At 41.0% G+C, this 14,367-nt stretch overlaps 1 protein-coding gene across 3 annotated transcripts in view; it reads left to right on the top strand.

The window, feature by feature from the left end:
* LOC109200203 (hemicentin-2-like) overlaps window positions 1-14,367 on the top strand; it is a 48,186-nt gene that overhangs the window by 19,659 nt on the left and 14,160 nt on the right. Inside the window, exons 2-7 of one of the 3 annotated variants that reach the window (XM_019355698.2) lie at window positions 2,760-3,026; window positions 3,190-3,519; window positions 3,827-4,108; window positions 4,273-4,602; window positions 7,066-7,320; window positions 7,494-7,786. In XM_019355698.2, coding sequence (XP_019211243.1) covers window positions 2,760-3,026; window positions 3,190-3,519; window positions 3,827-4,108; window positions 4,273-4,602; window positions 7,066-7,320; window positions 7,494-7,585 — 1,556 coding nt within the window. In that variant the 3' untranslated portion in view covers window positions 7,586-7,786. Of the gene's footprint in view, window positions 1-2,759; window positions 3,027-3,189; window positions 3,520-3,826; window positions 4,109-4,272; window positions 4,603-7,065; window positions 7,321-7,493; window positions 7,787-14,367 lie in introns of those variants that run through there. The other 2 variants (XM_019355699.2, XM_019355696.2) reach the window with 2 other exon arrangements.

Below are 14,367 nucleotides of genomic sequence, written 5' to 3'. Positions count from 1 at the left end.
TTTAATAGCAGTCTGGCCTGCCACAAAATGCACTGCTAAAAATACAGTTTCTGCTTGTCCCAGAATTTATAAATTTTTTAGAGTGAAGTTGTAGGACTGGTGCTGGTTAGTGGTGTAGGTTTCATGGATGTGACACCTGAACTTGTGTAAAATGACCACCAGAGCATATTCCGAAACTTTTGGTTAGTTCACTGTAGTTAGGCAGAGGTGTCTTAAAAAGTAAGAAGATAAAAAAAGCAACACCCTGCTAAATGAAGTCATTTTTAAACATTACTCTAAATGTAACAATTAGTCTTTGTTGCTAGCCATACAAAAAATAAATACTTTAAGTTCATATCATGAAGTATACTTCAAGTATATTTCCCAAGTATACTTTACCTAGTACATATACTAATAATGCGTCTTGGGACTATATTGGTCCCCGTTTTAGTACATAAAAGTATACTTGAAATTAATTTTTAGATGTACCTTTTGTTCACCATAAATGTACTAGCATAATGTCCTTTCCAGTCTATAAGAGAATACTTAAAATATACTCTACTCTAACACAATACTAACCTTACAAGTATACTATTAATTTACTTTTTAGTTTATATTTGAGTTACTTCTGATTGAAACAGTAATTAAAATGCAGTTGAAACTTATTTTTCACATGTAACAAATCCCTTGATTCCCCGGACAGTCAGATAACAGTTCCAACTATCAGAAGGCTTTCTTTGCAGAGAATTACACTCATAACTCAAATACCAGAATTATATTGTGAACAGATGAGAAAATGATTTGAGAGTTGAAGTTTATTAACTATTGAGCCTTTTCACTCACGGTTTGAACAATTTCATTTTTTTAAATTAATGATTTACCCCACTTACTCTGTTCAAAAGGTAAAAGACATAACACAAGAATTTTTGACAGATTCTTGTGTTAAAACATCAATCATTTGTTTCATAGTTGATTTAATTTCACAGTTAAAGCACTGCAATGCATGCTGGGTATTTCTTTGTACTTCTTTGTACTATACCTGAAGTATACTTCAGTATACCTGAAGTATACTTCAGGTATACTTTAAATAAACTACATACTACATAGTATACTACTAGCACTACTATACTACAAGTATAGACTAAATGTACTTATACTTTTCTGTATACTTCTAACTGTACTTACACTATGCTTAAATGTAATTTGGTCTAAAAAATCAAGAACATACATACAAAGTAAACTAAAGGTATACTTGCTTGTTTTCTAGTTTTTAAAGTATACTTATAATATACTTGAATATTCTTTTTTGTAAGAGTGAGACTGGTTGTTTGATACAAAGTGGACTGTAATTATGTTTCACATTGTTTGAATAAACAAATACATTTATTAATATATGTGTCACGGCTCGGGGCAGCGGCCGTGTGAGGTGTGGAAGGGAGGACTCAAATGCAGTACTTATTCAGATGTGAGGGAGATTTATTATGAATACCAAACAAAAAGTGGAGATGGTAAAACAGAACTAAAGATGAACTAAACTGGGAGAACCTAAACCAAAGAGCAGCAAACCTGAGCATGGAGGGAGGACAGCAGGGAGAGCACGCAGGGTGACACAGAGGAGGAACACAGAGCAATGCAGAGTAGGCAGGGTGACACTGAGTGATGAACACAGACGACGCAACGAGTAACAAAGGCAAACACACACAATAAATACACAGAGGGACACTGGGAAATCACACACAGGTGGGAGACACAGCTGGACCTGGTTAACCTGACGAGACAGGGGAAACACTCACACCAGGGACCAACAGAGGGAGCACAACCCCAGAAACCCAGTATCAAAATCCCAAAACACAAACCATCCCAAACAGCCCACAAATAATAACAATAAATACACCAAACCCAAAACCGCTGAGTCATGGACTCAGGATCATGACAATATGAGGTTCAATATAAGAAATTCCATTTTGGTGTAGCTGCAACTTACTCCTTAAGTTAAAAATGATGCTGTATATTTTAGTTTATATGTTATACTACTCTCGCAATGAATTGCATTTTATGGTAATCCACTCTGAATGAGGATTTAAGTAATTACTCTTAGAGCTACAGCAGAAAACAACAGAAATCCAGATTTTGCAGTACTAAGCTATGGAAATTACTGCAAAGGCTAACAGTGCACACTGGTTAAACTGATTTGAGATGTAGTGACTGTGAGGTCTGTAGCATATAATTTACATGATTTTTTATAGTCATTAAACCAATCAGAGACCCTGACTCGTCTATATGAAAATGCTGACATCCTAGAAGAGACCAATTAGGATAGAACAGGATCCAAGTGATCACTCAGAATAACTTTATGATTGATTTGTTCTGACTGTGCCTCAAGGAAAATACCCCAAAGGTGCACATAAGGGCCAAAACTTCCCCTTATTGCAGGGTTCAACTGTTGAGATTTTTCCTTTAATTTGTCACCAGAGTGTGTAACTATGCAAACAACATCTCTCTTCTTTCTTAATGCTAAATTATTATTATTATATATATATAAACCTTGTACAAAATGATCTGATACCAATTGAAAAGTTGAATCTACTTGTATAATCTTGCTGATTAATTTTGTGTTTGATTTTAAATAAACATATACACACACACAGAGCAGCAGAACCATATAATGTACCAAGATTTTATACAAAAAATACAGTAATGTCTGACTAAAGTAGTGCACACTGTGTATGAAGTGTATCTGCTAATCTACCAAATGACAACACTGGATGTGTTTCTTACAGATCTTAGCTGCACAAGTCCTGTGTTCACTCCGTCTGCACTGGTAGTGAAGTACGGTGACCCAGCCAATGTTACATGTGTTGTATGTCAGAAGGACTGCAGTGGAGATTCTTTTGGTTTGGAGCACGCTGTGGGAAAAGTTACACAAAATGGAACCACGATGATCTGGACGGTTGACAGACTGACTGAATGGGACACATTTGTCGTGTGCTATTATAACAATGATGCTGGTGCTCAGTGTTTTAGCATTCTGGATATAACCATCTATCGTAAGTATACTTACTTTAGAACATCAGACTTTTACTGAATTTTGCATCATTTACAATCAGAATTTGATCTCTTTGTGTAAATACACAGTTAGATGGATTCATACTCTCAGCAGTTACTGACTAACATCTATCTGTGTTACTCTTTCTTTCCCTGTCTTCTCAGAGCCTCCAGAAAGTGTCTCCATCAGCTTTGTAAACCACACTGGGATGATGTTTGAGAATCAGCAGTACACCCTGCAGTGTAGCGTACAGAACGTAGCTCCTGTTCAAAACCTCACTGTGACCTTCTACAGAGGAAACACAGCACTGGGTCACCTACAGTCCAACAGTGAAGAGAAGAAACCAGTGAATGAGACCTTTAGTCTGAACATCACTCCCAGTAGAGAAGATAATGGAGCCCAGTACTGGTGTGAAACCAAGCTGGAGCTGGGACCATCTGGACCACAGCGCCCTCCAGTGGTGATATCAGAAAAACTCCCTGCTATAGTTCACTGTGAGTCTGAGAGAAAAAAAAAACATAAAACTTACATTTACAAGTTACTTGTATCTGTGCTTCAAATCATTTTCAAATAATTTTTTTAATTTTCCATTGGGTTATGACGAGAATACGATTTCTATCCTTATCTCTGACCAGTGAGACTGATCTTTTAATATAACTCCTTGTAATATACTGTATACTGTACATTATGTTTTGTGTAAAGAGCATTACCCTGCATCGTAACTGCAGCAGTTAAATATAATGAAGTGGAATAAGTGGTAAAATATTACCCACTGAAAAATAAATATCATGTATACTACAGGGTGGTTTACAGATCCTAGCTGCACAGAGTTTCCTGTGTTCACTCCATCTGCACTGATAGTGAAGTACGGTGACCCAGCCAATGTTACATGTGTTGTATGTCAGAAGGACTGCAGTGGAGATTCTTTTGGTTTGGAGCACGCTGTGGGAAAAGTTACACAAAATGGAACCACGATGATCTGGACGGTTGACAGACTGACTGAATGGGACCCATTTGTCATGTGCTATTATAACAATGATGCTGGTGATCCATGTACTCACATTCTGGATATAACCATCTATCGTAAGTATACTTACTTTAGAACATCAGACTTTCTACTGAATTTTGCATCATTTATAATCAGAATTTGATCTCTTTGTGTAAATACACAGTTAGATGGATTCGTACTCTCAGCAGTTACTGACTAACATCTATCTGTGTTACTCTTTCTTTCCCTGTCTCCTCAGAGCCTCCAGAAAGTGTCTCCATCAGCTTTGTAAACCACACTGGGATGATGTTTGAGAATCAGCAGTACACCCTGCAGTGTAGCGTACAGAACGTAGCTCCTGTTCAAAGCCTCACTGTGACCTTCTACAGAGGAAACACAGCACTGGGTCACCTACAGTCCAGGAGTGAAAAGAAGAAACCAGTGAATGAGACCTTTACTCTGAACATCACTCCCAGTAGAGAAGGTGATGGAGCCCAGTACTGGTGTGAAGCCAAGCTGGAGCTGGGACCAGCTGGATCACAGCGCCCTCCAGTGGTGACATCAGAAAAACTCCCTGCTATAGTTCACTGTGAGTCTGAGAGAAATAAAGACGTTCTTTGATCTGTTTCTCAGAGTTTGACATTTTGAGCATGTTTTGATTCTTCCTCATAGCGCTCATCACTGTTAATGAACAGGCCCTAAAAAGCATCATCAACAAACTGCTGACTGACACAAGCTGATGAACATAGTGGAGGATTTAGCTGTTTACCAGTAAAATGTTTCCCTCAGAAGTTTGTGGAAAGCCAGAATAGAAGTAAACTTTGTTTGTGAACATTAAAAAACAATAATAGTAATTGTGTTTAAATCCTAAATGATAAAAGGTCGGCTTTACTATTTGTTTAAATGTGGAATCAATACAGAGTATTAAGATAATTAACCTGTAAAGTAAGTAGAGCAGTTAAACATCATGAAGTGGACAAACTGACAACAGAGTATAGCAGCACAGAGTGAAAATAAAGTACATCGGGCTGAACTGTCAACAGTACCTTCTGTTGTATATTACACCAGAAATGAGTTTTAATTTATAAGTTGTTTCTCCATCCATCCATCCATCCATCCATCTTCATCCGCTTTATCCGAGGCCGGGTCGCGGGGGCAGCAGCCCAAGCAGAGAAGCCCAGACCTCCCTCTCCCCAGCCACCTCCTCCAGCTCATCCGGGGGAACACCAAGGCGTTTCCAGGCCAGCCGAGAGATATAATCTCTCCAGCGTGTCCTGGATCTGCCCCGGGGCCTCCTCCCGGTGGGACATGCCCGGAACACCTCACCCAGGAGGCACCCAGGAGGCATCCTTGTCAGATGCCCGAACCACCTCAACTGGCTCCTTTCGATGTGGAGGAGCAGCGGCTCTACTCTGAGCCCCTCCCGGATGGCCGAACTTCTCACCCTATCTCTAAGGGAGAGGCCAGCCACCCTTCGGAGGAAGCTCATTTTTGCCGCTTGTATCCGCGATCTCGTTCTTTCGGTCACTACCCACAGCTCGTGGCCATAGGTGAGGGTAGGGATGTAGATCGACCGGTAAATTGAGAGCTTCGCTTTTACACTCAGCTCCCTCTTCACCACGACGGACCGGTGCAGCGTCCGCATCACTGCAGCCGCAGCACCAATCCGTCTGTCGATCTCCGGCTCCCTTCTCCTATCACTCGCGAACAAGACCCCGAGATACTTGAACTCCTCCACTTGGGGCAGGAACTCATCCCCGACCCTGAGTGGGCACTCCACCCTTTTCCGGCTGAGAACCATGGCCTCAGATTTGGAGGTGCTGATCCTCATTCCCGCTGCTTCACACTCGGCTGCGAACCGTTCCAGTGCGAGCTGGAGGCCCTCACCTGATGAAGCCAACAGAACCACATCGTCCGTAAAAAGCAGAGATGAGATTCTGAGGCCACCGAAGCGAAAGCCCTCCGCCACTTGGCTGCGCCTAGAAATCCTGTCCATAAAAATTATGAACAGAACCGGTGACAAAGGGCAGCCCTGGCGGAGCCCATCACCCACCGGGAACGAGTCCGACTTATTGCCGGCAATGCGAACCAAACTCTTGCAACGGTTGTATAGGGATCGAATGGCCCGTAGCAATGGGCCAGACACCCCATACTCCCGCAACACCTCCCACAGGACACCCCGAGGGACACGGTCGAATGCCTTCTCCAAGTCCACAAAACACATGTAGACTGGTTGGGCAAACTCCCATGCACCCTCAAGTATCCTTGAGAGGATAAAGAGCTGGTCCAGTGTTCCGCGACCAGGACGAAAACCGCATTGTTCCTCCTGTATCCAAGGTTTGACTAACGGACGAACTCTCCTTTCCAGCACCCTGGCATAGACTTCCCCAGGGAGGCTGAGGAGTGTGATCCCCCTGTAGTTGGAACACACCCTCCGGTCTCCCTTCTTAAAGATGGGGACCACCACCCCGGTCTGCCAGTCCAGGGGTACTGCCCCTGATCTCCACGCAACATTGTAGAGGCGTGTCAACCAGGACAGCCCTACAACGTCCAGAGCCTTCAGGAACTCGGGGCGGACCTCATCAACACCAGGGGCTCTGCCACCAAGGAGTTGTTTAACTGCCTCAGTGACCTCGTCCCCGGAAATTGGCGGGTCATTCCCCTCATCCCCAGACTCTGCTTCCTCCTCGGAAGACGTGTCAGTGGGATTAAGGAGGTCCTCGAAGTATTCCTTCCACCGCCTGACAATTTTCTCAGTCGACGTCAGCAGCGCTCCGCCAGCACTATACACAGTGCAGGTAGAGCACCGCTTTCCCCTCCTGAGACGCCTGACGGTTTGCCAGAATCTCTTCGAGGCAGTCCGAAAGTCTTTTTCCATGGCCTCTCTGAACTCCTCCCACATCCGAGTTTTTGCTTCAGCCACTGCCCGAGCCGCATTCCGCTTGGCCTGTCGATACCTGTCGGCTGCCTCCGGAGTCCCACAGGCTAACCAAGCCCTCTATTTTGCTGAAATTTCTCTTTGTATTTTTAATCTCTATCAATAATCACACAGATGGGCCTGAGCTAAAGGAGCCACCAAATCCAGATGTGATCACAATCACAGAAGGAGACACTCTACACCTGAACTGCTCCTCTGTGGGAAACCCCAGCCCCTCATACACCTGGACACTTCCAACAAATAGTCCTTCCTACAGTGGCAGCGTTCTCACTATTAAATCTGTCGGCTTTGAGCATGAAGGACAGTATATCTGCACTGTGAGCAACCCTATAGGGACTGTCACCAAGGAGTTTAACATTGATGTACAAGGTGAGTGTTGTCAGATACTTCCTGGAAAACGAGTCACTGAAGATCAATCACAATATTACTTCACAAATTAAGTTCATTGTGAGTGTTTTGGTGTTTTTAATTTGCCTGGTATAAATGATTCTCCTTTCCTTTCTTTACCCAACCCCCGACCCCACCTCAACCCAATTCTACAGTCAACTCCATCCCATATATAATAGCTGGGATGATACTGGGAGCTCTGGTCCTTGTCGGACTGTCAGTGGGATGCTACTGCAAACACAACTGAATGGGACACAGCAAACTCAGTAAAATTATTGTTACTGACAGCTGAAGAAATGACTGAATGGTTAAAATATATTTTTGATTCTGATTCTGATGAGCAGCTTGTAACTTTCTAGCTTCTAAGTAAACTTGTTGTTTGGAAAAAGCACATTTCCAAGGGAAGGTCTCCCCATTTTTCCATCTCTTTGTTTAAATGTTACAGGTGTCGTGGAACTTTGTAAATAAAGTCTGCAAAACAGAAAAAAGCTGTGGTCAAGCTATTTATTACTGCGCCCAGTAGAGCTAACACACACATCAAACATTACAGGTCACAGTCATGCCAGCTCTGCTCTTGGGACGTCTCAGCTCCTCTTTTATAGCCCCACACACAACTCTGTGTATCTTTTAGTTACAACAGGTTTCTGTCCCACGGGCTGTGGCTGGACAGAGAACAACTCCCACTATCTTTTTCCAGGAAGCTCCTGGACTTGCGCTGAGTTTCATTCTTCTGAGCAAAACTGTGAAACATCGTTACACCTAGCTAAGCAGTTTTGACGAAGTCTTACTGACACATGCACACTTTATCTAAGCATACAAAGGTTATACCAAATCCTACAGTGAGATTCTAAACACATAAAGAAAATGTGAGGATGAACAAGAATTTTTCCATAACACAGGCATTCATGTTCTATTAGCAGTTGATGGGCAGTGGTGTTCAAACTGGGCCCACGGGGTCTTTGAGGGTCTCTGCTAGATAAATGTCCCCTCTGTTCTTCACTTGTTGGCTGATTCTGTCTTTAATCATTCTCTGCTTGATAATGCAGGCTATTTTCACTCAGACATAAAATATTTAATACATCTCATAATCTCATACATGACAGTTCACAATGTCTGCACATTTTTCTCTGGATTATTCGATAATGCCATCTTTCCTCTTGAGTTGAATTAGATAAGGGTTCTTCTTGGAATAAAATTTGTCCTCACTGCTCAGTATCTTGAATTTTATGTCCTTTTCTATTCAAGATGCAACATAAAAGGGACTTTTAGTCATTATAGCTCACAAAGTTTGCTTTGTTTGTGCTGTTCCATTGTCAAATTTCAAAAGCTCTTAAATGAATAACACTGGTGCTTTGCTTTGTTTCCACTTCATCTCATCCACAAATGTAATGCTGATAAACAGCAGATTATGTATCCGATTCAATTCCATCATACTCCTGTATCCATGTGTATCCACCCTCAAGCCTTGTCCTCTGTTCTGTTTTGCTTCTGGACACTTGCTTCAGTTCCCTCGTCTCACCGTCATTCAGTTCAGTTGGTGTTATGCATATATTCTGTGTCTCTGGAAATTTTGCTGTTAATCATTTATGTGTTTTATATTCTATACAGTCAGACTTCATTGAAACGGTAAGATTGATCTTATTCACTTTTTGGGGATCCTGTTCAAACTCCTGTCACTGCTAGGATCTCCTTCCTCTATGATGGGTCATCAGATACCTTTTCTTACTGTAGACCCATTGTAATGTTTTATAGTAGATAGTAAATAAAGAGAACTTTTCTGTCATTTAGTTGTTTATCTTTTACTTAATTACTTTGCTAAAGCATGAACAGCCATAAGAGAAGGACATGTGTAACACACCCAAAAAGATTCTAGGTCTGACCAACCGTCTGAGCCGTGGGCAAAAAGATGACAGTCAATAAAATTCTAAAAGATAATTTATTGACACAATACTCAAAAGATAAAAGATTAAACAGTCCAGTGTCCCATTTGCGAATCAAGTAAAAACACACAGTCCCAAGGCCAGAGCCAGCGACGCCACAATGCCAGTTGCACTCCACGTCTCGACTTCAACAGGGTTAGCAGTTGTCCTCTGAGACCCGCCACCCTGCAAGTAGATAGCCAGTGGTCACTCCAGCCTCTGCAACTCCGCTGCCCTTAGACTGTGGCATATAATAGGCCCTGGCCTGCACAGAGAGACAAAATGACACAGCAGTGTTTGTAGTGCTGGCTATAAGTAGATCAGTGTATCAGTGCAATCAATAACACCTGCCTCTAATTAGTCCAACCCCATTACAGCCATTGGCTCACCAAAAATGTGACACACACACAACCACTCCCAACCCAGAGAAACTTTACACAATAATATGGAGCTGAATTAATACAGGCACATTAGTCTACCATGTTACACATGCTCTAACATTTAAGAAACAGTTAAAAGTCCAAAATGTTTCTCTCCTGGCATTCAACAGCTGTCAAACCTTTTTGTAAACCTCAAAGTCTTTTTCATCTTTATTCACACTTCTGCTCTTATTCACAAACACTTTGTTATTTGACCTCCATCAGCTTCCAGTCTCTGTAATAGATCTGTCCTTCTGATGGCCTTGTGAGGATTATCACCACTTCTGGTTTAACTCTCCTTGCCTCTGATGGCCCTCAGGCTTTTATTCAAGGCTTTGTCTTGCCTCTCCTGACATCTTCAAGTCTTCCTCAAGCCTTTTTTCAATCAGTTTCTTTTTTAAATTTATTTAAGTGTTTATTGAAGTTATGCATAAAATAAAATGTACAGTATTTGATGGCTTCCTTTGTTCTAAGACTCATATATGTACAGTAGTCTGGATGACCGCCATCACTTCAAGTACTTTTCCTTCACGCAGGCATGAAAAAAGAGAAAGAAAAGGAAAAAAAAAACAGAACAAAACACACAAACAAAGAAACATATGTACAGGTAGATACAGTTTGTAACTATTTACATCCAGAGAGAGGGCAACTGAAAAGCCAACACACTCAGTAGCAGATGGTGACATAGCATTAGTACATGTGATTATAAAAAACAAACAAAATAAACAAACAAAAACTTAAACAACCATTCCTTCAATGACGAATATCAGCGATATCTGGCCTTATAGAACTCACATAGCGGAGCCATTTTCCCCAGTGTTTTACAAATTTCTCATACTCAAAATTCACTAAAAAAGTAATCTTTTCCATCTTATAAATCTCAAAAGTTACATCAATGCAGCTGTTTATTGTTGGTGGATCCTGTGTTAGCCACCTTTTGGTCAGTGTCTTTTTACTTGCAGCTAGCAGCACACCAAGTAAGTATTTATCTATACCCTTTATGTCTGAGGGTATGTATCCTAAAATATGGATTTGAAATCAAAGGGTAAATATGTACTAAATATGTTTTGCATCACTTTATGGACTTCACTCCAGTAGTTCTGAATATTCTTACAATCCCAAAATATATTGGTGTGCTGTTTCATAGCCACAGTTCCTCCAACATTCACAACTTCCATCATCATAATGCGCCTTTAAAGCTCCTTCCATATATGTGATTTTGTACTTTTCCACTGAAAAGAACAAATGTTTTGCCATTCCTCTTCTGTAATCACCAGACCTCCCTCTTTCTCTCATCTTTCTCTTATATACTTTGTTGAATAATTGCTGAGATCATGAAGACTTTTGTATATTTGTGAGATTACACCTTTCTTAATTTCTGACTTACAAGCATTTACAAAGAGTTGGATAAATGGCCTCGCTGTAGTGGGTATTTGGTTTTTAATGTTTCGAGTATAAAAGTTTCTTAACTGTAAGTATCTATAGTGGTCTTGGTTTTCTAGATGAAACGTTTGCTTTAAAGTTTGGAAACTCATAATTTCATCTTCCTTTACAATACCACATATCGAGGTAATTCCTTTATCTATCCAGTTTTTAAAACTAGGGTCTATTTGATTTGGTGTAAATTCCGAATCATATGCACACCATTTTAATATTTTTATATCCTTCTCCAGCTTATTTTCTTTTACCACCATTTTCCAAACCCCTAGTGTGGCCTTTACCCAAGGATTTCTTATTTTGGAAATGTAGTCCTGTAGATTTTTATCTGCTACAACTGCCTGTATATGCATATTGGTTATTGTTTTGCATTCAATTTCCTTCCATGCTGCTACATATGAGGGATCACACCAGTGCAACACTGCCCTGATCATTGCTGAAGTATAGTATTTTTTTAAACATGGTATGCCCCAGCCGCCGTTCTCTTTGGGCAGTTGTAATGTTTTGTATCGTATTCTGGGTCGTTTCCCCTACCATATAAATCTAGAGATCGTTTTATCCCGTTCAATCAAATCTTTTTGATTAATCTGGAGTGGGAGGGTCTGAAACAAATATAAAAATCTTGGTAAAACATTAATTTTGATGGTTTCTGTTCTAGAGCTTATGCTCAGACATGGGATATGATTCCATTTTGTAAGGTCCTCTTTGACTCTTTGATATAAATGGTTGTAATTTTTATCAAATAGTCTTTTTGTATCTTTAGTAAGTGTTACCCCCAGGTATTTAATTGAGTCTGTGTTCCATTTCAGTGGATGTGCTTGTTTGAGCTTTTCAGATGGACTATAATTGTAGGGAAGGGCTTCAGTTTGACTTAGATTCAGTTTATATCAGGGGCGATTCTAGGACCAGAGCTTTGGGGGTGCTGAGCACCCAGAGAGCTGCCCATCCAGGCAAGGAGGCAAGGTAAACTTTACTTGTCATAATGAGACTTCTTCCCTGTCTCTGTCAGTCCCTGCATCCTTAAATGTTTCCAGTTGTCCCGAGTTCCCTCTGACTGTCTCCTTGGTGCATTTAAACCCCTGTTCCTCCCTGTCCTCATCGTCTGTTGTCTTCATCTCCATTATCAGTCATCATAATTTTACCCTCTCTGTGCAAGTCTGCAAATTTCTTTATTAAATCACAAGATTCTTAAATTCATCAAGTCTCTCTGTGCCTGGGTCCTCGTCACAAAACATGACATCACTGTTTTGTACATTTTAACACAATGTAATCCCCACATTTGTGAAAGAAAAGCAAAACACTTTTTTGAAAAGTCTGCAACAAAACATCTAATCTGATAAAGGTTATTTAAATGCTGCAAAAGAAGAATGGATTGGAATAATAAAAAAAAAAAAACATACCCTAACCTTACTGCGGGAGAATAATGAATGATGCTCACAGTGAGTAAAAAGTAAACGGAGTGCATTTTTTGGACAGAGATTCACTTTTAATGTGTATGTATAATGTAATACAGATACATAAAAATACACTCCAAAAATAAAAGAGTCCTTGAAATGTACAAAATATTATTAAAAAATTAGAAAAATGGAGACACCTTGGCCTATGGTACAATGTATACAGTGTATGAAAAGATCTTTAGATCCTACTATGGCTCTGCAGAGTTTTTCTTTTCTTTTAACCTATGTCGCCTCACCTTGAGGTTGGTAAATCTGTCTATCACATTTTGGTGGTCAAGTCTCTGAAGCATCTCTTTCTCAACTGACATCACAGCCAGGTGCTGGAGTCTGCTTTGACCCATGGTCCTTCTCAGCCAGGTATGGAGCTGACTCAAGACACTAAAAGACCTTTCACAGCTACAGCTGCTAACTGGGTTTGTTAGGGCAACCTGAATAACAGTTTTCAGTGTGGGGAAGATCTGATTATCCAGAAGATTGTACAATGTTAACATATCTGGAATGGCACCAGCCTCACTCTGGAGCTTCAAAAAGTTTTTGGCAACCGTGACTTCCTGTGACTGAAGTCAATATGGTAATGCAGTGCCAGGGCTGACAACCCAGTTTGTTTTGCAGATTCTGTATAGCAGCTTTAATATAGGGAGAACACAACTTACTAATTTTATGAGTAAAATTAGTTGTTGTTTTTTTTCTTTGCCAGTTTAACAGTTTCTGTTGTGCCTGTCACTGTTCCCTGTCTGTTTTCTTACCTGGTTCTTCCTGACCTTGTACTTTCTCCTCACGTTCCCCTCTTTCCTCTCTCCCTCTTTGGACCGACAATCATACACAAATAGATTGTATTCAATTAGATTAAAAAAAAAAATACTATTAGAAGCACTAATAAAAAAGTCCTCTCTCAGTGTACTTTCAACCAAAAGGCAAATAACCAAACCACATTGTTATATCTTCACGGCGTGTTACTAGTATAACAATGATTCTCGACCACGACGTAACTTCAAGTATTTATTGATTGCGGCATAACTTCCAGCACATAGCTAGTCCGAACAACAACAACAAAAGCATTTCCCATAATGCACCTGGTGCATGACCGCTACGGGTCCTGTTATAACCCAAAATACACAACATCTCCTCCCCTCTTACAAAGGATGTACTCCGGAATAAACAGGTGATCTACTCAAAAACTTCTGTCTTTACTGGAACATGACAGTAATAGCATCACAAACACTTCACCTTTTCCCTTCCCTTTATTAACTGTAAGGTTATAACAACAACTCTTTTTAATTACTAACTTGGGAGTGAGGGTAGACTACCCCAGCCTCCCCCATGACCCATGGGGATTATTCTGCCCCGTTCACTTGGGTCAGGTACTATCTAATAACTCAGACGAACAGGAGGCCGCCGCTCTCTGTTGGGGTATCGGCGGTCTGTGGTAACGTCAGTCTGTGTGCTCTCTTGTGGAGCCCTTGTTTCTGGCACTGAAGATGTCTCAGTCTTTTTTGCAGTCTCATTTACAGTGGGAACCACTTTTCCTGATGTGGTGGAGTTCTCTACTTGCATGTGTGGATGGACTGATGAGTCGGTGAGTGCATTTTTAAGATCTTCGAAAGACCTTTCTGCAGACACTGGTGCGGTCTGTAGTAGCTGATCCACGTGCCTTCTCCACACTCCATCGGCAACCTGTACTGTATATGAAACTGGTCCAGTTTGTGCGATGACAGTTGCAGGAACCCACTTGTGTTCTCCTCGGTAGTTCCTGGCCAGCACTGACTCACCGGGGCTGAAGACTCTGTCCTTGACCTG

The sequence above is a fragment of the Oreochromis niloticus genome, unplaced genomic scaffold (genome assembly GCF_001858045.2).
Source record: "Oreochromis niloticus isolate F11D_XX unplaced genomic scaffold, O_niloticus_UMD_NMBU tig00002736_pilon, whole genome shotgun sequence".
Classification (NCBI taxonomy): domain Eukaryota; kingdom Metazoa; phylum Chordata; class Actinopteri; order Cichliformes; family Cichlidae; genus Oreochromis; species Oreochromis niloticus.
Note: the sequence above shows the minus strand (reverse complement) of the source record. Positions and strands in the feature narration are given on the sequence as shown.